General features: G+C 30.3%; 2 protein-coding genes across 5 annotated transcripts; one reads left to right on the top strand and one right to left on the bottom strand.

Moving 5' to 3' along the window:
- On the bottom strand, positions 1-7,265 carry Fu (STKc_STK36 domain-containing protein fused). Of its 4 annotated transcripts, XR_014438223.1 has the most exons (12): positions 6,758-7,029; positions 6,561-6,674; positions 6,345-6,490; positions 6,085-6,264; positions 5,869-6,013; positions 5,600-5,793; positions 4,320-5,509; positions 4,050-4,234; positions 3,839-3,970; positions 2,198-2,426; positions 1,867-2,050; positions 1-931 (listed from the first exon to the last, which is right to left on the bottom strand). XR_014438223.1 is itself a non-coding variant. In XM_083095846.1 (10 exons), the coding sequence occupies exons 2-10, from the start codon at positions 6,890-6,892 to the stop codon at positions 3,902-3,904; spliced, it is 2,358 nt and encodes a 785-aa protein (XP_082951972.1). In that variant the 5' UTR covers positions 6,893-6,900; positions 7,249-7,265; the 3' UTR covers positions 3,739-3,901. The 4 variants fall into 4 exon arrangements, 3 of the variants coding, with proteins under 3 accessions (XP_082951972.1, XP_082951970.1, XP_082951971.1); XM_083095846.1 differs by lacking the exons at positions 1-931; positions 1,867-2,050; positions 2,198-2,426 and adding an exon at positions 7,249-7,265 and having other exon boundaries at positions 3,739-3,970; positions 6,758-6,900; XM_083095844.1 differs by lacking the exons at positions 1-931; positions 1,867-2,050; positions 2,198-2,426 and adding an exon at positions 7,178-7,264 and having other exon boundaries at positions 3,739-3,970; positions 6,758-6,900.
- On the top strand, positions 1,398-3,811 carry LOC145969690 (seminal metalloprotease 1-like). Its single transcript, XM_083095851.1, has 5 exons — positions 1,398-2,070; positions 2,274-2,453; positions 2,694-2,996; positions 3,200-3,333; positions 3,408-3,811. The coding sequence occupies exons 1-5, from the start codon at positions 1,917-1,919 to the stop codon at positions 3,555-3,557; spliced, it is 921 nt and encodes a 306-aa protein (XP_082951977.1). The 5' UTR covers positions 1,398-1,916; the 3' UTR covers positions 3,558-3,811.
- Positions 7,266-23,591: the final 16,326 nt, after the last annotated feature.

The following is a 23,591-nucleotide window of genomic DNA, read 5'->3' as shown; positions in this document are numbered from 1 at the left end:
TTATATTAAATAATAATAGGATAATATATACATACGAAGATTTTTAAGTGACAAAAAGAATAATAAAAGATAAAAATATAATATTCTATATTTCTATTTTTGTATTCAATAGATCTCTGTCTGTCACTCTGGATCTTATTTATCTAATTTGAAGATTACGTTCAACATTTTCAACAAACAAATATCAAATAGCAATTTTTAATTAAATATAAAAAATATCACAACCATAACAAAAATTATTCAACTTGAAAATTTGCAATTGTTAAGCAAAATTAATATTTTCGACATCGATCCTTTAAACGTCAAATAATTTTGCAAATTAAACCTAGCTATTGATTTATGCCAAAATTATTTATAAAAGACAAGATTAATTCATTTCTAGATTGTTTTTTTGTTCCAAAATTGAATTTCTTATAATCATCCGTAAATTAGTGACTATAGTTGTATCTTGAATCAATTTTCGATTCATTTTTTTATTTGCAATATGTCACTCTAATTCTCGTTATTCAAACTAATAATGAAATAGTTATTAAAATGCATTAATGTTATCAACACTGTTTGTGCATCGAGCACTTGATGCGGTGTGCGAAGTCGCTACCGTTAATTTCGCGCGATTATAATTGCACGCCTTTTTTTCTCGCCTCGTACATGCCCGGGCCCGAGTGAAGACGGAGGCTGAGGACTGAGGACGAAGCTCGGGCGCGGCGGAGACGGAGGTCCGGAGGGAAAGGCACGAAACGCACGATTCGAAGATAATATACCGATGTACTGAATTACGCGGCCGGCTACCGAATCATTTTGACCCACATCCATGGATCGTCGTCGCCTCGAGGCGACAGGATGCCGGAGATCCGATCAGGCGCCTTCTTCTTGGCGCTCCTTTATCGAATCTACCGTGTCGCTCATTTTCGGAACAGCGATAAATAATGCGCTGTGAGAGATGAAAAAAAAGAGACATGCTATATTTTTTACTGGTAACTGGCCGACAACGGAGAATATTCTATGATAGATGTATGAGTAAAGAGTAAAAGTTTTAAAAGTTTGCGTGTAAAAGACACGCAACTTGAAATGTCAAAAGTTTGTTATTCTATATGTCGGGATCTGTATTTTACTCTCAAATTTCTTAATATGTTTAAAATCTTTAGTGATAAATTAGACAAAATTTAGATATATTCCACGTAAATTTAATTATGTCCAAAAAAGAAATTTAATTGTTAATTAAAAGATTTTAATAAATTAAGCAAATGCGAAATATATTTTGCATATTTTGCAATATAATTTATTTTGCAAATATATTTTTATTTAAGGTATTTTTGTCAAATTTACTGTAAAAGAAATTGTTTCTGTAAAAAGAAATATTTTAAATTTAATCATACAACGAGATAAAACGCGACAAAACTTAATTTGTATTTATTTCGTGTACACGTAACTTCCTTTATGTAAATGTATGTGTCTTGATGTACATCACAATAACGTGCGGTGATAATTCTACTTGTCACCGGAACCTATTTTCTGGATACTATTAGGTCGCAAAAGATAAGCCGTGCAATTTATATTCAGGCTGTGTCCGAGATTATAATTTTCGACCTAAATAGTTTTCAAAATGAGAGAGTATGAATGAAACATAGCGATAATTAATGTTACTAATTAGCCCCCGAAGGCAACACTAATTTGGTGCAAATTGAATTAAACAAGTATCGATGAAAGATGTGTCACATTTTAAAAAACATTTATGAAATATCTTTTCCTTCGCTCAAATCCGCGAGATAAAAACTATGTATTTGCATATCTAGTATCTAAAAAATTCTGCAAGTGAGTGTACTCTATGGTGGATAAGAGTTACATATATAAGGTAAGGAACAATACCTTGTAATGTTAGATTGAGTGGTGTTCTCCTTCAAGACAAAGGAACAGTAATGATCCTAATACGAATAATTTTACCGTTTGTAGCCATCGGTATCGGTTCAGGATTGCCAGCTAAGAGTCATCGCGGATCTCATGGTCGTCCTATACCGCCTAAGCCACGATTCAATGGAGTTTTCGACAATGACTACAATCATGAACAAATTGGTAATTAAAATAATTCAATTAAAATAATTCAATTAATTGTATTTCTAAGTTCGCGACAAATATATGTAAACATACGTAAATATAAATATATGAAATTTAAAATAAAAATAAATTTTATTTGAATTACATTTTGATATACGGGTGTAATTGTTGAACAACACTTCATCAAAATTATGTTGTTATACTCATCTTTTCTCCCATAGCCAATGATGTAAAATCTTGGAGTCCGAATGATCCACAAAATGTTTGGGAGCTGAGTGGCTTACACGAGGGTGATATAATGCTCCATCCGGATAGTCCATCGGAAAAAAATGGCGTCCTAGACGCTACAGCACGATGGCCCGGCGGTGTTGTGCCTTTTTTTATACAAGAAAATGATTTTGGTAATTTTTCATATTTTTTTACATAATATATAGTAAATAGAATAGTATATCAAATAGATATTTTTAATTAATTATACATATTATTATATATTATATATTTGTATTTTTATTGATCAATCTTGCTCAAAATCGCTTAAGATTGAAATTAAGCGTGTCACAAAATTGATTACATAGCAATGATTCATTTTACATACATGTACTGAAAATTCAATTTTATATGTAAGAATTATAAACTCATAGATCGAGATCAAATCGAACTGATCAAAGGAGCTATGCAGGAATATCATGAGAAAACTTGCTTGCGTTTTCGACCTTACAAAGATACCGACGAGGATTATGTGACGATGCAAGCGAAAAATTCGGGATGCTGGTCCTTGGTAGGTCGTCACGGTCAGGGGCAGGTGTTGAATCTACAAAATCCGGGATGCGTTCATCACGGTGTTGTCGTGCACGAGCTCATGCACGCCTTAGGCTTTTACCATCAACAGAGTGCCGCGGACCGAGACGAGTGGGTCACCATACATTGGGAGAACATCAAATTGGGTATTTGCCAATAATACTAATTTCTAAAATATTTTATCTTCTGTAATAATTTTTCATATTTGAAAGCTGACGTTTTTTAATGCGTCATATGCTATTTATTCATTTATTCACATATCAAAATCAAAATGGTGACACATTTCATAATATCTTAAGGCGGATAATCTCACGTAATGCGTGAACCGAATTTTAATGAACTGTTGCAGGTAAAGAGCATAATTTCAAAAAGTATGACAATCGTACTGTCACCGATTACGGCATAAGCTATGATTACAAAAGTGTCATGCATTATAGTTCCCATGCATTTTCCAAGAATGGAGAACCTACTATTACGCCCAAGGTAATAACCGTATATCACATTCGCTATATTTTTATTGATTTTGGTTTGCTCTCAATGTTCATGCCATTTCACAGAAAGAGAAGGTAAAACTTGGTCAACGAGACGGACTCAGCGAAAAGGATGTAGCTAAAGTGCAAGCAATGTATAAAGAGCAATGTGGCGATCGTAAACCGGAAAAAAATGATTCTTCTGAAGAGATTTCTATAGAGTGGCTATTTAACTAAAAGTTTATGTTTTATAGAACAAATTGCCCAGAATATAATATCAAAATATATAAATATATATAAATAAGAAAAGCAAAAAGAAAAAATAAACTAAAATACACAAGTACATTAAATGTACATTATACATATATGCAAGCACGTTTTAAGTTTTAAGGTATAATACATATTTATTATATAGCAATTTATGAAAATATCACAAATATGTTTTATTTCTGAAATATAACTATTCTATTTATGGATAATAAAATATGTATTTGATTCTGAAATATTATAAAGCTTACGTATCAAATAAAAATAGCATTAAAATTGATCCCTAAAAATATTTTTATTTGCTCTTAAGGCACTTAACTGGCAGGACTTTTTTGATTGTAATATGTTAGTTGTTTCAATTCATTTACAGCATCCTCTGCAGCCTAGAATAATATTATATTTGTGTGATTATTATATAAAATTCAAATTTTAAAGAACATACTGCATTAATAATTTACTTACATGTCGTACTTGTTCATCCTCATCCTCGGTTAAACTTTCAATGAGATTTCTTAATGACTTATCCCACACTTGCTGTAGTGCTCGACAGCAAAATCTACCCAACAATCTGATCATAATACATGTTCTTGCCCGTAAAATAGCTTGTCGATGACTGAGAAGTTTGTTGAGCTGTTCCACCAAAACTCCTTCATCAAAATATAAATTGACATATATATAATTTATACAATTATAATATATTGTAAGAAAATATAATCTGCATAAATGGCTCACCAGAAGATTTTGTACGTAGTACAACTTGTTCCACAAGTTCAGCATTCTCAGGTTGAGAACGTAAAACATTATTTAAAATCGCAATGAGATCTGCAACAACTCTTGCCTTCCTTTTTTCCAAAGCTAGCAATTGCTGTAGAAGTGACATTCCATTCACAATGTAAATAGCATCGCAAAACTGCATGAGGAATTGATCCTCGATGTAGACCAATCTACAAAGAACCAGCATAGCACATTCAAGCGCTTCAAGCTCATCCGCAGATAAAGAAGACGCCGATCTCGTTCCCGCGTTGGCTAAATCTGCTGTGTTCGATTCGCTGTCGGAACGTTTTGACATTAACAGTTTTATAGCATAAACGAGATTCGGTACCACTCTTACATCTAAATAAACTTGTTCAATTTTTTTCAAATTTTCCTTGCTCACTGATACAGTAAATGGCAAAGATAATAAGCAAGCTACATATTCGACGACTCGACAACCGGCTGCTGGATTTCTCAGAGGGGAAACAAACACCGAAACACAGTTTTGTTGCAATAATGAATCGATCTCGCCTTCCATAACTTCTTCCATTGATCTTTGTAAAAATGCAACCCACTCTTCGTTTTCGATAGGTCTCTCTACTGCCCTCAGATCCCAATCTGGCAATCTTGTATGCTTTTCTGTCAATTTTTTTCCGCCGAATTCCTGTTCATAATCAATGCTCAAGCAGCTCTGTTTGCAATCACCATCACCATGTACAATTTGATTCACGTGTGAAGATACTTCGATTTGTTGTCCTACATTAATTCCATCACCCTGAGCATTAGTGTGATGCATTTCCGTATTCAACTGTGATATATTATCATCCGTTTGTGTTTGAACAGGTTTTGAGTGATCTTCTAGTATTGGAAAGTTATGATGTACATTTGCACTATGCGGACAATCATTTTGACATACAGAATGATCTGCAGCTAATAGATCGCTTCTCAGAGACGCCCTAAGACTAAGATTTCCTAAGAGTACATCAATGCTAGCACTAGAATCAGTGCCACTTGGTTCGCTACGACGTAATGCTTGACATTGAGTTATCCCATGCTGACAGTAAGTAAAAGATATTGGATAACCTGGTTGTGAAAAACATGTTCGTTGACGATATTCCTGATGTTTCCTTTCTTGCTCTTGCATTTTTTGGATTGCTTTTTCCACAACTCTAAAAGAAGTATGATTAAATATAAATAATATATATAAATATTATGTACATAATTCCTTTTAAATAAATACTAAATTTACAATACAATACTTGGATTGATTTGCAGAACGCATTGCCAAATTATGTAATTGCTGCTGCTTTGCTATCGCTTGGCTTGCAGACAATGGAGTTGTAAATGGAGTAGGTGCAGTACCACTTACTATTATAATTCGATCTTTGACAAATGGGTGTTTGAGAAGATCAGGCCAGGTTAATCGTTGAGAAGGATCTTTTTGGAGTAAACCCTAAAATTGAAATTATAGTAAAAGTTATGTTATATGTTAATGTATATATATATTACATAAAATAAATATCCTTACTTGTAAGAAGCTTTTGCAATTTGGAGAAATGAAATCTGGCCACTTTATTGCTTCAAATCTGATCAACTTAACTAAATGCAATATCGAATTGGTTTGAAAAGGAGGAGAACCCACTACCAATTCATAAACTATACAGCCTAAAGACCTAGAAATTATACAATTTGTTATATAAATAAATTGTATCTAATAGTTATGTGTGGAATAGTATATATTTACCATAAATCAGCATTGTGATCATAGGGATATTCCTCTATAAGTTCTGGTGCCATATATAACGGTGTCCCTTTGATTGAAGTGAGTACATGTGTCCCAGTGCTCATGCTACGAGCAAATCCAAAATCACATAGCTTAGCCACACCATTTGCTTCCAAGAGAACATTTTGAGGCTTCAGATCCCTAATAATATTAATATAATAATATAATTTCATATATATTACATTGCTGTTGTTTCTGTCTAAAATTAATTAAATACAAACCTATGCATCACTCGATTTGAATGCAGGTAATAGAGCGCAGATACTAAATCACATGCTATTACTTGTGTTCTTTCCTCAGATAATCTGCCTTCCTTGTCCAATATGTCATAGAGCTCCTTATCTGCGTATTCTGTTACAACCACGATCTAGATCAGATATTCCACAAAATATCTAGAAATATGTGTAAAATATAAGCTCAATTCTGATCTGACATACCTCATTCTCTGTTTCAAACGAGTCTATCATCTGTACAATATTGGGATGATGCAAATGGCGTTGAATCTCACATTCTTGGCGCAAACTCTTCAGTTCTTTGAATGATCTACCGCACTGTGGAGTAAATATATTGGTGTATTAGTCACGAGACAGAAGTTATTTATGTCTCTCTTGATTCATGTACACAGTCGACATACCTTTCTTATCATTTTGAAAGCTACGATTTCACCATCCGAGCGCTTCTTTGCCTTATAAACCTGTCCGAAAGATCCCTCCCCGATGTGCTTCAAAATCTCGTATTTTTTCATTTTGAAACTTTCGTATTTCTTCATCTTGACAGCTTTTAAGTCAAAAGATACACTCTTTATATTATAATATGTGCATGCGACAAAATAAAAACCGCTCGACGTTGAAATGTATTAAATATTAATATAGATAACTAAATATAAAAGCATTAACTATAAATTAAATATAAGCAAATACATTTTTTCTAATTTGGATCACTTTAAATTTAAGAAAGTTTTCACAATATCGTGATATACGTTCTTTCTCTTTTTTTAATAAGTGCTTCCAATTTGAAAAAGTTATTCAACACATATGAATTTAGATTTTTTTACTTTCAATACTTGTTCATATTATTTTTCACGTTTTTACAATAAAAAATTAAGCAATCTTATATTTTAATTACTCTCTCTCAATCAACAAACTTGTAAACAAAGATTATTTGTTATGACAGAGACAGAGAGAAGACTGAGAGATGTCATGGTCTGTTTTTAGGTGATCCCTGAAAGCGATACTCCCTCTATGGACATTGAAAACGTGGACATGAACTACAAAGCCAAAGTCCATGAATGTTCTCAGAGGGTAATATATAATGTGCACAATTTCTGGTTTTGTTCCGTGCTATGTGCACGAAATGCCGGTAGCACCAGAGTATAACAATCATTATTTTGAAACTAATATATAAATATGATAAATAATAATTTTTATAAAAATAATTTTTATAAATTACTTACCTGTATGTATGTGTGCCCATACGTTGTCCAAATGATTTTAAATATAAGAATAAACTATATGAATATCGGCGTATGTTACCGCCGGCATAGCTCTCAGGTTCATGAGAAACCTCCTCACCTGGCAAATGCCTTCGTTAAGGTAGAGATACAGGGGAGGAAAAATGGAGGAAAAATTTTTTTATTTATTTTTATTTTTTTTAATAGAGTTTTTAAACAGAGAATATAATACATATAAAAAATATATATTACATAATTATAATATATACAACGTAAATTATAATTAATTTGCAATTACATAAAAAACACATTAAAAAATATTAAATTATGTAATATAAAAATAATTACATTACAAATATATATATTACAAAATTTAATGCAGAATATATAAAATACAATGCATTAGAAATATGTATTATAAAATATAATATAAATACAAATAATACAAATTTAATATAAACTATAATTTTAAACTTAATACAAAATAAAATTTATTACACGAAAGTGTCCAAAGTATACGTATAATATAAAATTTACTAAAAATTTTTACATAGACCAGACAAGACTGATTAGTGATGATTAATTACGCGATATTTATTATTAATAATCGACATAGAATAATAGAATTTAAATAGTTTTATATAAATAACGTATAAATGTAAATAATCATGATCAAAAGAGTCATTAATAAAATTATTAATCATTTCTTCGATTGTAGAACAAAGTATTTGCATTATTGACGCATTTCGTGCAGACCATGAAAAGAAATATTTAAAACGTGTAAAGATAGAATAAGCTTTGATGTAAATCAAAGGTTAAATTACAAAATAAATTGCGATTTAAAATTCGCGAGAAAACGCGACGAATAAATAAATCGACAATAATCGAATATTCAATTGCGAGATACGCATAATTTTTATAATATAATAATCGAATCAATAGACACGCGTGCGATATAATTATTATCACACAAATGTTGACAGACGAAGATATTTTAACAAACATTTGTGATCCGTATTGTTTATAAACATAAAATTCACTATCCGATTTATTTGCGATTAATATATACGCGACTTTATACGAATTTCACGATTGAGAATAAAATACATATCCTATTTCTCGCATGATTAGCTGAATAAGAAGAAATGAGCTCTATAAGCTTTAAAATATAATTAAAAATCACATTGTGGCCACGTTTAATAGAAAATAACGGAATGAATGATTTTCATTAATATAGATATCGATCGTCTTTTAAATTATAGAAGAAAATATTTGTACTATCAGCATTTTGCACGAACTATTAAAAACAATATTCAAAGACGTGGAAAGATAAACAAAGCTTCAATGTATAAGTCAACGATTAAATTAAAAGATAAATCGCGATATAAAATTCACGAGAAAACGCGACGAATAAATAAGTCGATAATATGCGAAATATTTGATCGCGATACGTATAATTTTTATAATATAATAATCGAAGCTCTCAATAGATCTCTCAATAGAACGTGCGCGATATAATTATTATCACGTAAATATAGAAAATCGAAAATATTTCAACAATCATTTGAGGTCTGTAATGTTTGTGAATATGCAATTCAGCGACCGAATAACCAGTAATCCGATAAAAAGAGGAGCGACTTTAAAAATGGAGAATGATTAACATCTTGTTTCTACATCAGATTTCGCAAGCTCAATCTGCGAAGAAAAGTTAAGTGATCCATTGAACGTCGAGAATTCCACTGTAAGAGGGAACGAATCCTGGATCTTCCGGACTATTCCCGATAGCAATGATTTCAGTATTAAATCGAAAACAATTATCCCTCGTCATTATTTTCAATTCAAATTGATATTCACGTCAGAAAACATGTTCTTCCATTACTAAGAAATATATTTCTTTATTGAAAATTAAATGGATATAACCTTTGTTATTGAAATGTGATTACGAACGATTATATTTATAAATAATAAAATACATGCATTATTGGAGTTTGTGTTAAATGTGCGAACACATAATTTGGGGTACCGTCTGCGCGCGCGAGACGAATCGAACCCGATAACAGCAAGATTTAAAAAATTTCAATTCGAATAGTGTTCAAAATAAAATAAATGAAATAATTTTAAATATATAATTAATTCTAGATTAATTATCTAGATTCTTATTCTTGTAACGTTTAAATTAATAATTTTTTTTTCTTTTAATCAATATCTTACTGATATAAGGGTACCCATTCGATTCGTCTCTAAATTTTTAAGTATTCGCACATTTTATGTAACATTCATGTATAATTTCGCGTATATATAATATATCATAATAATAATAATTATAAAAATATTTTGGATACGTTGATTTGTTCATGTATTTTATTATACATATATATAAAATGATATATATATCTGAAAACTAATATTCTAAATTAGCGATGGATGTCCAATACTTGCAAATAGTTTCTTAAAAGAAACTAACAACTACTATTAATATCTCCAGTACATAGAAATAATTTTTCAAATGAGATAATTAATTAATAATTAATAAAATATATTCGTTCGTAAGCATTTTTATCAAAAAATTAATAAAAATTAATTACAATATGAAATTTCTTGAAAAATTAAAGTTTATACACCACGCTATATCCATATTTAATCTACTATTAAATCTTTCTGGCATTATATAGACAATAATAATACCAATCCTAATAATGAAGAACATTTTTTAACGAAGAAAAGAAAAGATACATTTCTCTCATCTAAATATATATTATTTAAATTAATTCGACGTTAAAGAAGCGTATCGTCGTTGAATTACTACCGAAATCATTGCTTTCGGAAATTGCCAGGAAAACCTGGGATTAGTTCCAATCTTACAGTAAAAATTCCCAATTTTTAACAGGGCACCGAACTAGACGTCGCGAATGGATCTCACAAGAACCGGTGAGAAATAATTCTCCATGATGAAAATCGTTTCGACTCCTCGGCGGTACGAGCCACGCAACTTTTATTAACGTTTATTTAACAGAAGGAACAACGATAACTCTTTTATTAAAACGATAATTTCGTCTAAGAATGCGAAAAAAACGCGGGAAAAACACGGTAATTTCGCAACCGTAATTTATTAATTTATTTATGAATATTTTCCGATACGAAATTCGTAAATACAAATATAACTGAAAAAACAAATTAATAAATTCATAATAATTAACTCGCAATTCTATAATATCGAAGGTGATCGTTAAATTTTGTGAAGCTAATATTTAATCGTTGACTTATCACATCGAATCTTCACACTCTTATTCGATAATTCTGTATATGTAATTAGCAATATTTAGGAATATTATCTGACGAGAGGGACAGCGATAAAAATCTTTTGTTAAAACGATAATTTTGTATAAGAACTTATATTAAAAATTTTATATTTGATCGCGCGATGTATATACTTAATATGTATACCTATACATTAGACGGCACTCCCGGTTTCGGTACGAGCGAAAATCCCATTTCACTTACGAGAATCAACTTCGAGTCAACCGGTCGGGATTGCAACGATACAATGAGCAAGGACTAAGCCCAAACCGGAAAAAAGACGAAACGATTGACGGAAATAGAGGAAAATGAAGTTCACCAACTCTTTTTCGCGCATAATTATTCTATCTCGTATCGAACCTGGACCCGCTAAGCACGATTTCAGGTGCTCCGCCCGGACATATTATGCCTCTCGCGGTTGCTATATGCTACACCAGGCTAGTAGACGGCAAAAGAAGAGGATACCCACATTTTTTAAATGCTAACATTCAGCAATTTAGAAAATGGGGAGGCAACCCCTTTTACCGAGCGAAAATCGTGCCTAGGGGAATCCACTCGACTCCTCGACAGGGTTAACACACGCAGTGCGTGTGGCTGTAGACGAGCAAAGAGAAGGGACCCATTGACGACCATTCCGAGCAATCGATCGAGTTCTAACTAATTCGGGCCGAATCACTTGACGAAGCACGAAGCAAGAGTGTACGTTGCATAGCAACGTGTGCAAACTCGAAACATCCCAGTTAGTTGGCATCGGAAGTAGAGAAATTGGGATTTTTATACGAAAAGTCCAACGCGGAAGCGCGAAAACGCGACGACGCGAGAATACTACAACGCGGAAATGCGGTAACGAAATGCCGCCGTCCGCGACACGTTGACGGCACCGACGATGGAAAGTCGATGACGCAATGTAACTCTTTTATTAAAACGACAATCTCGTCTAAGAACGTCAAAAAGAACGCGAGAAAAACATGGTGTTTTCGCAACCGTAATTTATTAATTTATTTATGAATATTTTCCGATACAAAATTCGTAAATACAAATATAACTGAAAAGCAAATTATTAAATTCATAATAATTAACTCGCGATCCTATAATAGCGAAGGTGACGCGAAGAGAACGCGGAAAGAACACAGTAATTTCGCAATCATAATTTAATAATTTATTTTAAGAATATTCAGTTCCGCGCGATATGGAATTCATAAATAGATAAATCTAGTGGAAAGCATATCATTAAATTTATAATAATTGACTCGCGATTCTACATTTTATATAAAAATTTTTTGAATTTATTAATGACTCTTTGATATGAAAATATAAACAGTTATTCTTTTACGAATATTTCAAAAATATATACTATAGAAACAAATATGTTAATTTAACGAATTAATATTATACGTATACTTACGTATAATCATATATATATATATATATATATATATATATATATATATATATATATATATATATATATAATATATACGTATAATCATTATACGTATACTTTCGATAATTTTTCGTGTAATTTACATAAGAATGTATTCACGTAATTTACAATCGTAAATACAATTTCATGTAATATAATTATAGTTATAATTGTATTTTATACAACTATGTCAATAATTAAAAATATCAATATTAGATTATAATTAATATACAATTATAACTATTTACAATTTACATCTTAAATAGACACAATACGATTTACAATCGTAAATACAATTTCATGTAATATAATTATAGTTATAATTGTATTTTATACAACTATGTCAATAATTAAAAATATCAATATTAGATTATAATTAATATACAATTATAACTATTTACAATTTACAAAACACAATTTATTAATTACAAAGTACAATTTACAAAATATAATTTATGATGTTATCAATATCAAATAAATGTACTCGATTTATTCAAATGTTTAATAACATAAATAATTTGATATTGATAACATTAACATTTGGACTTAATATTATAGCTATATATTAATTTACACATTTATATGATATATTTTTAATTTTTAAAATCAAATATAACATGCTAAAATATATCTTGAACATTTATAATTATGCAATTTGTTTAATCTTCTTGAAAATAATTTTGATAATTTAAATTTCATTTTTAAAACATTTTTAAAAATAAATTCAATTTAATTTTTTAAGAATAATTTTAAATTATTACAAAGAATTACAAAAGTATCCAAAATATACGTATAATATAAAATTTATTAAAAATTTCTACATAGTCCAAACAAGGCTGATTAGCGATGATGAATTACGCGATATTTATTATTAATAATCGACATATTAGAATAGAATATAAGAATAATGGAATAATACAATAATAGAATTTAAGAATAGATATTAGTTTTATATAAATAACGCTTAAACATAAATAATAGTGATCAAAAGAGTCATTAATAAAATTATTGATAGTTTTTCCGATTGTAAAAGAAAGTGTTTGCATTACTGGCGCATTTTATGTAGATTATTAATATTCAAAACGCGAAAAGATAGATCAAGCTTCGATGTAAATCAATGATTAAAGTACAAGATAAATAACAATTTAAAATTTGCGAGAGAGCGATAAGGAATAAATAAATCGATTATTAGGAATAGTTGATTATGATATGCATAATTTTTGTAATATGATAATCGAAACCGCTAATAGACAGCGCGCGACATAATTATTATCAAACAAATGCGAAGATATTTCGAGACATTTGAGATTTATAATATTTGCGAATATAGAATTTATTACAAATTTTTAGAAGATAAATCGTGATTTACAATTCGCGAGAAGACGCGACAAATAAATAAATCGACAATATTCGGAATATTTGATTGCGATATGTATAATTTTTATAATATAATCGGAGCCCCTAACAGACACGCGTGATATAATTAATAGAGAATAACGGGTTTAATAGAGAATAACGGAACGAATAATTTTATCAAAGTCTCTCTCTAATAATTTAACTATCTAACTATATCTCTAACTATCGATGTATTAGTAAAGTTTAATAAGATTTATATAATGATTTAAATAATCGCGATTTTAATCATTAATAAAATTATCGATCATCTTCTTAAATAGTAAAAAAAATATTTGCACTATTAGCGCAGACTATAAAAGACAATATTCAAAGACGTGGAAAGGTAGACAAAGTTTCGATGTATAAGTCAACGATTAAATTATAAGATAATATTAAGTTATAAGATAAATCGCGATTTACAATTCGCGAGAAGACGCGACAAATAAATAAATCGACAATATTCGGAATATTTGATTGCGATATGTATAATTTTAATAATATAATCGGAACACCTAATAGACACGAGCGATATACATACTATCACGCACAAGTGCAAAGATATTTCGACAGATGTTTAAGGTCTGTCATATTTGCGAATTTATTTGCGATTAATACGCTATTTTATAGAAATATCGCGATTGAAAAATACATATTGAAAATACATACATCTCGCGCATGATTAGTTAAATGAAATAAAATAAATCTTAAGACTTTACAATTTTAAATGTAATTAACATATAATTAAAAAATCGCGTTGTTCGCCACATTTAATAGAGAATAACGAAACAAATAATTTTATCAAAATCCCTCTCTAATAATTTAACTATCTAACTATATCTCTATCGATGTATTAGTAAAGTTTAATGAGATTTATATAATGATTTAAATAATCGCGATGAATCATTAATAAAATTATCGGTCATCTTCTTAAATAATAAAAAAAAATATTTGCACTACTAGCGAAGACTATAAAAGACAATATTCAAAGATGTGGAAAGATAGACAAAGTTTCGACGTATAAGTCAACGATTAAATTATAAGATAAATCGCGATTTAAAATTCCCGAGAAAACGCGACAAATAAATATAATAATCGAAGCTCTCAATAGACACGTGCGCGATATAATCACGTAAATATAGAAAATCGAAAATATTTCAACAATCATTTGAGGTCTGTAATGTTTGTGAATATGCAATTCAGCGACCTAATTACTGCGAATTTTTATAAGATATATCGCGATTTAAAATTCGTGATAAAACGCGATGATAAATAAATCGATAATATTCAAAATATTCAATTGCAGATACGCGAGTGACATACCGATAATCCGATAAAAAGAAGAGCGACCTTAAAAATGGAGAACGATTAACATCTTGTTTCTACATCAGATTTTGCAAGATCAATCTGCGAAGAAAAGTTAAGTGATCCATTGAACGTCGGGAATTCCACTGTAGGAGGGAACGAATCCTGGATCTTCCGGACTATTCCCGATAGCAATGATTTCAGTATTAAATCAGACAATTATCTCTCGTCATTATTTTCAATTCACGAAATTGATATTCACGTCAGAAAACATGTTCTTCCATTACTAAGAAATATATTTCTTTATTGAAAATTAAATGGATATAACCTTTGTTATTGAAATGTGATTACGAACGATTATATTTATAAATAATAAAATACATGCATTATTGGAGTTTGTGTTAAATGTGCGAACACATAATTTGGGGTACCGTCTGCGCGCGCGAGACGAATCGAACCCGATAACAGCAAGATTTAAAAAATTTCAATTCGAATAGTGTTCAAAATAAAATAAATGAAATAATTTTAAATATATAATTAATTCTAGATTAATTATCTAGATTCTTATTCTTGTAACGTTTAAATTAATAATTTTTTTTTCTTTTAATCAATATCTTACTGATATAAGGGTACCCATTCGATTCGTCTCTAAATTTTTAAGTATTCGCACATTTTATGTAACATTCATGTATAATTTCGCGTATATATAATATATCATATTAATAAAAATTATAAAAATATTTTGGATACGTTAATTTGTTCATGTATTTTATTATACATATATATAAAATGATATATATATCTGAAAACTAATATTCTAAATTGGCGATGGATGTCCAATACTTGCAAATAGTTTCTTAAAAGAAACTAACAAGTACTATTAATATCCCCAGTACATAGAAATAATTTTTCAAATGTGATAATTAATTAATAATTAATAAAATATATTCGTTCGTAAGCATTTTTATCAAAAAATTAATAAAAATTAATTACAATATGAAATTTCTTGAAAAATTAAAGTTTATACACCACGCTATATCCATATTTAATATACTATTAAATCTTTCTGGCATTATATAGACAATAATAATACCAATCCTAATAATGAAGAACATTTTTTAACGAAGAAAAGAAAAGATACATTTCTCTCATCTAAATATATATTATTTAAATTAATTCGACGTTAAAGAAGCGTATCGTCGTTGAATTACTACCGAAATCATTGCTTTCGGAAATTGCCAGGAAAACCTGGGATTAGTTCCAATCTTACAGTAAAAATTCCCAATTTTTAACAGGGCACCGAACTAGACGTCGCGAATGGATCTCACAAGAACCGGTGAGAAATAATTCTCCATGATGAAAATCGTTTCGACTCCTCGGCGGTACGAGCCACGCAACTTTTATTAACGTTTATTTAACAGAAGGAACAACGATAACTCTTTTATTAAAACGATAATTTCGTCTAAGAATGCGAAAAAAACGCGGGAAAAACACGGTAATTTCGCAACCGTAATTTATTAATTTATTTATGAATATTTTCCGATACGAAATTCGTAAAATAAATATAACTGAAAAAACAAATTAATAAATTCATAATAATTAACTCGCGATTCTATAATATCAAAGGTGATCGTTAAATTTTGTGAAGCTAATATTTAATCGTTGACTTATCACATCGAATCTTCACACTCTTATTCGATAATTCTGTATATTTAATTAGCAATATTTAGGAATATTATCTGACGAGAGGGACAGCGATAAAAATCTTTTGTTAAAACGATAATTTTGTATAAGACCTTGTATTAAAAATTTTATATTTGATCGCGCGATGTATATACTTAATATGTATACCTATACATTAGACGGCACTCCCAGTTTCGGTACGAGCAAAAATCCCATTTCCCTTACGAGAATCAACTTCGAGTCAACCGGTCGGGATTGCAACGATACAACGAGCAAGGACTAAGCCCAAACCGGAAAGAAGACGAAACGATTGACGGAAATAGAGGAAAATGAAGTTCACCAACTCTTTTTCGCGCATAATTATCCTATCTCGTATCGAACCTGGACCCGCTAAGCACGATTTCAGGTGCTCCGCCCGGACATATTATGCCTCTCGCGGTTGCTATATGCTACACCAGGCTAGTAGACGGCAAAAGAAGAGGATACCCACATTTTTTAAATGCTAACATTCAGCAATTTAGAAAATGGGGAGGCAACCCCTTTTACCGAGCGAAAATCGTGCCTAGGGGAATCCACTCGACTCCTCGACAGGGTTAACACACGCAGTGCGTGTGGCTGTAGACGAGCAAAGAGAAGGGACCCATTGACGACCATTCCGAGCAATCGATCGAGTTCTAACTAATTCGGACCGAATCACTTGACGAAGCACGAAGCAAGAGTGTACGTTGCATAGCAACGTGTGCAAACTCGAAACATCCCAGTTAGTTGGCATCGGAAGTAGAGAAATTGGGATTTTTATACGAAAAGTCCAACGCGGAAGCGCGAAAACGCGACGACGCGAGAATACTACAACGCGGAAATGCGGTAACGAAATGCCGCCGTCCGCGACACGTTGACGGCACCGACGATGGAAAGTCGATGACGCAATGTAACTCTTTTATTAAAACGACAATCTCGTCTAAGAACGTCAAAAAGAACGCGAGAAAAACATGGTGTTTTCGCAACCGTAATTTATTAATTTATTTATGAATATTTTCTGATACGAAATTCGTAAATACAAATATAACTGAAAAGCAAATTATTAAATTCATAATAATTAACTCGCGATTCTATAATGTCGAAGGTGATTGTTAAATTTTGTGAAGTTATTATTTAATCGTTGACTTATTATATCGAATCTTCACACTTTTATTCGATATTTCTTTATATTTAATTAGAAATATTTAGGAATATTATCTGACGAGAGGGACAGCGATAAAATTCTTTTGTTAAAACGGTAATCTTTTATAAGGACGCGAAAAGAACGCGAAAAGAATGCGGAAAGAATGCGAAAAGAATGCGGAAAGAACGCGGAAAGAACACGGAAAGAACACGGTATTTTCGCAATCATAATTTAATAATTTATTTTAAGAATATTCAGCTCCGCGCGATATGGAATTCATAAATAGATAAATCTAACGGAAAGCGTATCATAAAATTTATAATAATTGACTCGCGATTCTATAACAAAAGCGTTCGTCAAATTTTATAACGCTTATATTTAATCATTAATTTAGCATCGAATTTTTACATTTTATATAAAAATTTTTCGAATTTATTAATGACTCTTTGATATGAAAATATAAATAGTTACTCTTCTATGAATATTTAAAGAATATATACTATAAAAATAAATATGTTAATTTAATGAATTACTATTATATAATCATTATACGTATATTTTGGATAATTTTTCGTGTAATTTACATAAGAATGTATTTACGCAATTTACAATCTTCTTAAACATTAATAATTTTGCAATTTCTTTTATTCCTGAAAATAATTTTAATAATTTAAATTAATAATTTAAATATTTTCATTTTTTTAGCATTTTTAAAAATAAATTCAATTTAATTTTTTAAACTGAAATAAAGCCAAATTTCTCTATATTATATTAGACTGCTAACACGGCCATATCTCATATGATAAAATGTATAACAAAGGCAACCATTTATAACTGGACAGAATTTATACCGGGTATCACAGAATTTAACATAACATAACTACCGCTCTCGAAAGATGCAATTGTAATTTATATGAGTATCGATTGTATATTTATTTTAATAATTGCTGGTTATTGCTTATATTTATTTAAATACTATATTTTAATATTTTGCAACTATTTATGTTCATTTTAATCACTATCTCGTAGAAGTTTATATTTATTTTAATAAATGCCGGCAAAAATTGACAGTACGACATAATATGTATATTAATCTAATCTGTATATGTATATCCTGCCCAAATGTAAATGGCTATCCTGGCTTCAGCTGTTAGCAGCCTGGTATAATATATAAAATTCTTATAATATAAAAGTCTCTGTGCAGATTACCAATAAAAATTGATTGATATTATAATGATATATGTAATTAATACATTTTTTTAGTAATGCATAATTTATAATAAAATATAAAATTAATATGTGTATAACATTTATCATATTGAATTTATCACATTACAAGTTATTTCATTAATTAATCATTTGGCTTTACATTAAGTTTAAAAACAATATCTACAACAAATGTTGTAATGGATGAGCTAATAAGAAATTAGAGTAACATAAGTGAATAAGATAAATGCGCGTTATAAGCGAATAAATTAGCATTAGATATAATTGATACAATTTTTAGTGTTCTTTATTTTTAATAAATTAGGTAAAATCTATACAAAAATAATCTTTTCTCTATCTTTTTTCTTTATAATTAAAATACTACAATATATTTTCGCAATGGATGCAATATATTTCGAATGAATTTATTAAAAGTTATTTAATTTAATCCATTCTAGCTCATCCATTTTAAGACAACGGATTTATCTACAATCTCTATGAATCCGTTACTTTAAAATTAAATAAAAGTTTTTATCACTTACCGGAGCATTGATGTGCCACAGCGGAGTTGTCGAAGCTACGTTGTCTGTAACATACAAATATAAAATTCATTTATAACAAAACTCAAAATACAATCAATATTTCAAAAAATTATTATTGTGCGGAATTTCATATCCAGTTTGTAAAATAATAAGCAGATATAAACACGTGGGAAGATTTTATAAATTTTAAAATTACTTTTTAGAAATTTTTATATATGATTTTTATAAAAATCTTTCTCTCTAATTTTCTCTTTAATTCCTTTAAATTATAAGAACGAATTATTGTGCGTACGATTTATAACAATTGATATACAAATAATAAATATTCACCATCAGGTTGCTTCGCCGATGCAAGATGCCTCTCCCAGGCCTCCTCCTCCTCTCACAATAGTTTGTTGATCTGTAACATACAAAGAAGATTCAAATTGTAGTCACGGTCAAAAAATTATTATTATATGCATTTAATTTTATATCCAACGCACATAAATAATAAGCAAATAAACAATTTTATAAATTTTGAAAAAAATTCTACTAATACGTAATAATTTAATAATTCTATTAAAAGTTATTCGAACGTAGAAACTTTTAAATTACAGTTTTTATGTAAAAATTTCTCTCTTTTTCTCTTGTTTAAGTCATGTACATAAAAAATCAAATTACGCGATTAATTACTTAATTTAAATCGCGCGTACGCAATTAATAAATAATTATATATAAGCGATAATTTATTTACCATAGAATTGCTTCACAGGTGCCTGATGCCTCTCCCAGGCCTCCTCCTCCTCTCATGTTGTTGACGCGCGATACTTTCAACGGCACTCCCGCACTCACGAGCGATATTTTTATATCGCTATTTTCGCTATTTTACGCGTGATACTTAACGATTTCCGCACTATTTCGATGCGATTAAAAATTTTATATTTGATCGCGCGATGTATATACTTAATATGTATACCTATACATTAGACGGCACTCCCGGTTTCGGTACGAGCGAAAATCCCATTTCACTTACGAGAATCAACTTCGAGTCAACCGGTCGGGATTGCAACGATACAACGAGCAAGGACTAAGCCCAAACCGGAAAGAAGACGAAACGATTGACGGAAATAGAGGAAAATGAAGTTCACCAACTCTTTTTCGCGCATAATTATCCTATCTCGTACCGAACCTGGACCCGCTAAGCACGATTTCAGGTGCTCCGCCCGGACATATTATGCCTCCCGCGGTTGCTATATGCTACACCAGGCTAGTAGACGGCAAAAGAAGAGGATACCCACATTTTTTAAATGCTTACATTCAGCAATTTAGAAAATGGGGAGGCAACCCCTTTTACCGAGCGAAAATCGTGCCTAGGGGAATCCACTCGACTCCTCGACAGGGTTAACACACGCAGTGCGTGTGGCTGTAGACGAGCAAAGAGAAGGGACCCATTGACGACCATTCCGAGCAATCGATCGAGTTCTAACTAATTCGGGCCGAATCACTTGACGAAGCACGAAGCAAGAGTGTACGTTGCATAGCAACGTGTGCAAACTCGAAACATCCCAGTTAGTTGACATCAGAAGTAGAGACTCGTGACAATAAATGAAATTGGGATTTTATATGAAAAGTCCAAAAGTTCCGCGAAAACGCGACAACGCGAGAATACTACAACGCGAAAACGCGGTAACGAAGCGCTTGCCATCCGCGGCACGTTGACGGCACCGACAACGCGAAAGGGTACTTAGCTTCCCATTCAGGCACCTTAAGATTTATCATAAATAGAAAATTTTAAGATAAACCTCAAGGCACCATCCAAGTACTAAGCCCTCCCACCGCGACAAGGTGTACCCCATGGGAGGGTTATATTATATATAATTTTATATATAATATAATACATAATTTGAAATTTATTTTGTAATATAGTACATAAATTTAAATTCGCAAATATAAACGATAAATAAAAATATAAAGGATAAGAGAACATCTATTATACAAAGCAATGTTCAAAATAATTGATTGTAAACCTAATTATTGCGCGCAATTAATTTTTACATTTTTACTTTTAAATAGATATATTTTAATATTATAAACTGCGTAATTACAAAATAATTTATATTTCTTAGATATAAACTTTTAAAAATATGATAAATAAAAAAATTTCTATTTTTTATATATGAAATATTTAAATAAATATATTAATTTGAAATGTTTTATAAAACATAAAAGTATCTGAAAATATTAATTAATAAAAAATTTTATAAATGTTTTAATTATTTTAAAATAAAATGGAATATTTTTTATAAGTATATGTATTATATATGTTACAATTTAAAATCACTATTAAATCACAATCAAAGAAATAAAACGAAACGAGAAATATGTATATTTTGAATATATATATTATTGATAAATAATTTATATATTGTTGCGTCCGGGGAACGCGGTATACATCGAACGCGATATATATCGAACGCGCGCGACACAATCGGCATACGCTGACGCTCGTGCACTCGTAAATAATAAAGCGATTTAAGATGCACAAGAATTTTAATAAATCGCGAGTAACATACAAGAATTCAGAATAATCCAGAATGTCCGCACAACTTGACAGCTGGGCTTAGACTCTCTGACAGTCGTTGTTTATAACAATATCTTGACGCGCGAAAACGCGATACGAATACATTCAGCAGGACGGGACGCGGGAACGCAATAATATAATAAATAATGAATGTGATAAATAATTTATATTAATGACTTACATCATATCTTATTGATCCATCCACTTCCAAAACCTCCTTTTTTCTTTTGCTTCCTTCGCTCTTTCCTCGTGGCACTTTAATCCTCGTTGCACTTACACTTATTCACGAAAAGTTCCTCGTTGCACTTGCAATTGTGTTTAGAGAAAGAATTTGATAATATATGAAACGTCTCACATCACTACTTCACTGCTCAAGAGCTACTGAGCGACTGATCGTAAGTCAAGAACATTACCACGGTACTGTTTATATCGCCAGGGTCGACTATGTATAGAAAGAATTTGATAATATATGAAACGTCACTACTTTATTGCTCAAGAGCCACTGAGCGAATGATCGTAAGTCAAGAACATTATCGCGGCACTGTTTATATCGTCAGAGTCGACTATGTAAAGAAAGAATTTGATAATATATGAAACGTCACTACTTTATTGCTCAAAGTTACTGTGCGAATGATAATAAAGCCGTGTAACAATAGCCGTATTAACAATAGCGCGATACTGTTTATCAAGGTCGAACACGATGTTATTGATAATTCTCTCGTTGCCGAAATATTTTCTGTAATATAAAATATTCGCGCGCGGAATATTAAATTATAGAAGTATTTTAATTTATTGATTTAAATTGATTATTTTTTAACAATTTACCATGGAGCCTTTCGTTATGCTATTTATTTGCATCTATAATTCGATTGTTTTACTTTGTATTCTCTCATAATCTAAATTATTTTTAGATTTTCAAGTAGAACGATAAAGTAACACGGATGAAATATATTTGTGACTCTAGGTATTGAAATAATAATTATTGTCCGTAAAGATCGCAACGATCGAAGCAATTATTTAACATTTTGGATTCCTATCATTTAATCGATTCTCGATTAAATTGTACATTGTTTAATTAACAAGGATTGTTAAAATTTAAGGTATTGGTCGAAATATAATTAATTCTAATATTGTTAATGAAATATAATAAGCATCAATGATCGAAAGTTCATAACATAATTAAGTCCCCTTTTATGTATATTTTGTTTCAATTTTTAATCACGGTAATGAATGATTGCGATTCGATAAAGATTTATAGTTGCGATACAGTTTCATGTCGTGAATTAATTTTTAATTAATTAATTTATATTAATATTTAAAGCAAATTATGTTTCGATACTAATCATAATCGTGTTTAGTAAAAAAATTACAATACAATACGAAACGTTTCGCACCACTATCTTATTATTCGAGAGTCACCGTGCGAATGATGACAAAGCCGAAACATA

Source organism: Camponotus vicinus, unplaced genomic scaffold (assembly GCF_025532165.1).
Source record: "Camponotus vicinus isolate PSW18456_S1 unplaced genomic scaffold, iyCamVici1.0 SCAF_4, whole genome shotgun sequence".
Lineage (NCBI taxonomy): Eukaryota > Metazoa > Arthropoda > Insecta > Hymenoptera > Formicidae > Camponotus > Camponotus vicinus.
This window is presented reverse-complemented; position numbering and strand designations above follow the sequence as displayed.

What these genes read in the sequence shown, in the direction of transcription:
- LOC145969690 (XM_083095851.1), top strand. Translation starts at nt 1,917, where the DNA reads ATGATCCTAATACGAATAATTTTACCGTTTGTAGCCATCGGTATCGGT. An exon ending in TATACAAGAAAATGATTTTG is followed by an intron (nt 2,454 to 2,693) that starts GTAATTTTTCAT and finishes ATAAACTCATAG; the next exon opens with ATCGAGATCAAATCGAACTG. An exon ending in AACCTACTATTACGCCCAAG is followed by an intron (nt 3,334 to 3,407) that starts GTAATAACCGTA and finishes GCCATTTCACAG; the next exon opens with AAAGAGAAGGTAAAACTTGG.
- Fu (XM_083095846.1), bottom strand. Translation starts at nt 6,892, where the DNA reads ATGAAGAAATACGAAAGTTTCAAAATGAAAAAATACGAGATTTTGAAG. An exon ending in CTTTCAAAATGATAAGAAAG is followed by an intron (nt 6,675 to 6,757) that starts GTATGTCGACTG and finishes TTTACTCCACAG; the next exon opens with TGCGGTAGATCATTCAAAGA. An exon ending in CGTTTGAAACAGAGAATGAG is followed by an intron (nt 6,491 to 6,560) that starts GTATGTCAGATC and finishes TATCTGATCTAG; the next exon opens with ATCGTGGTTGTAACAGAATA.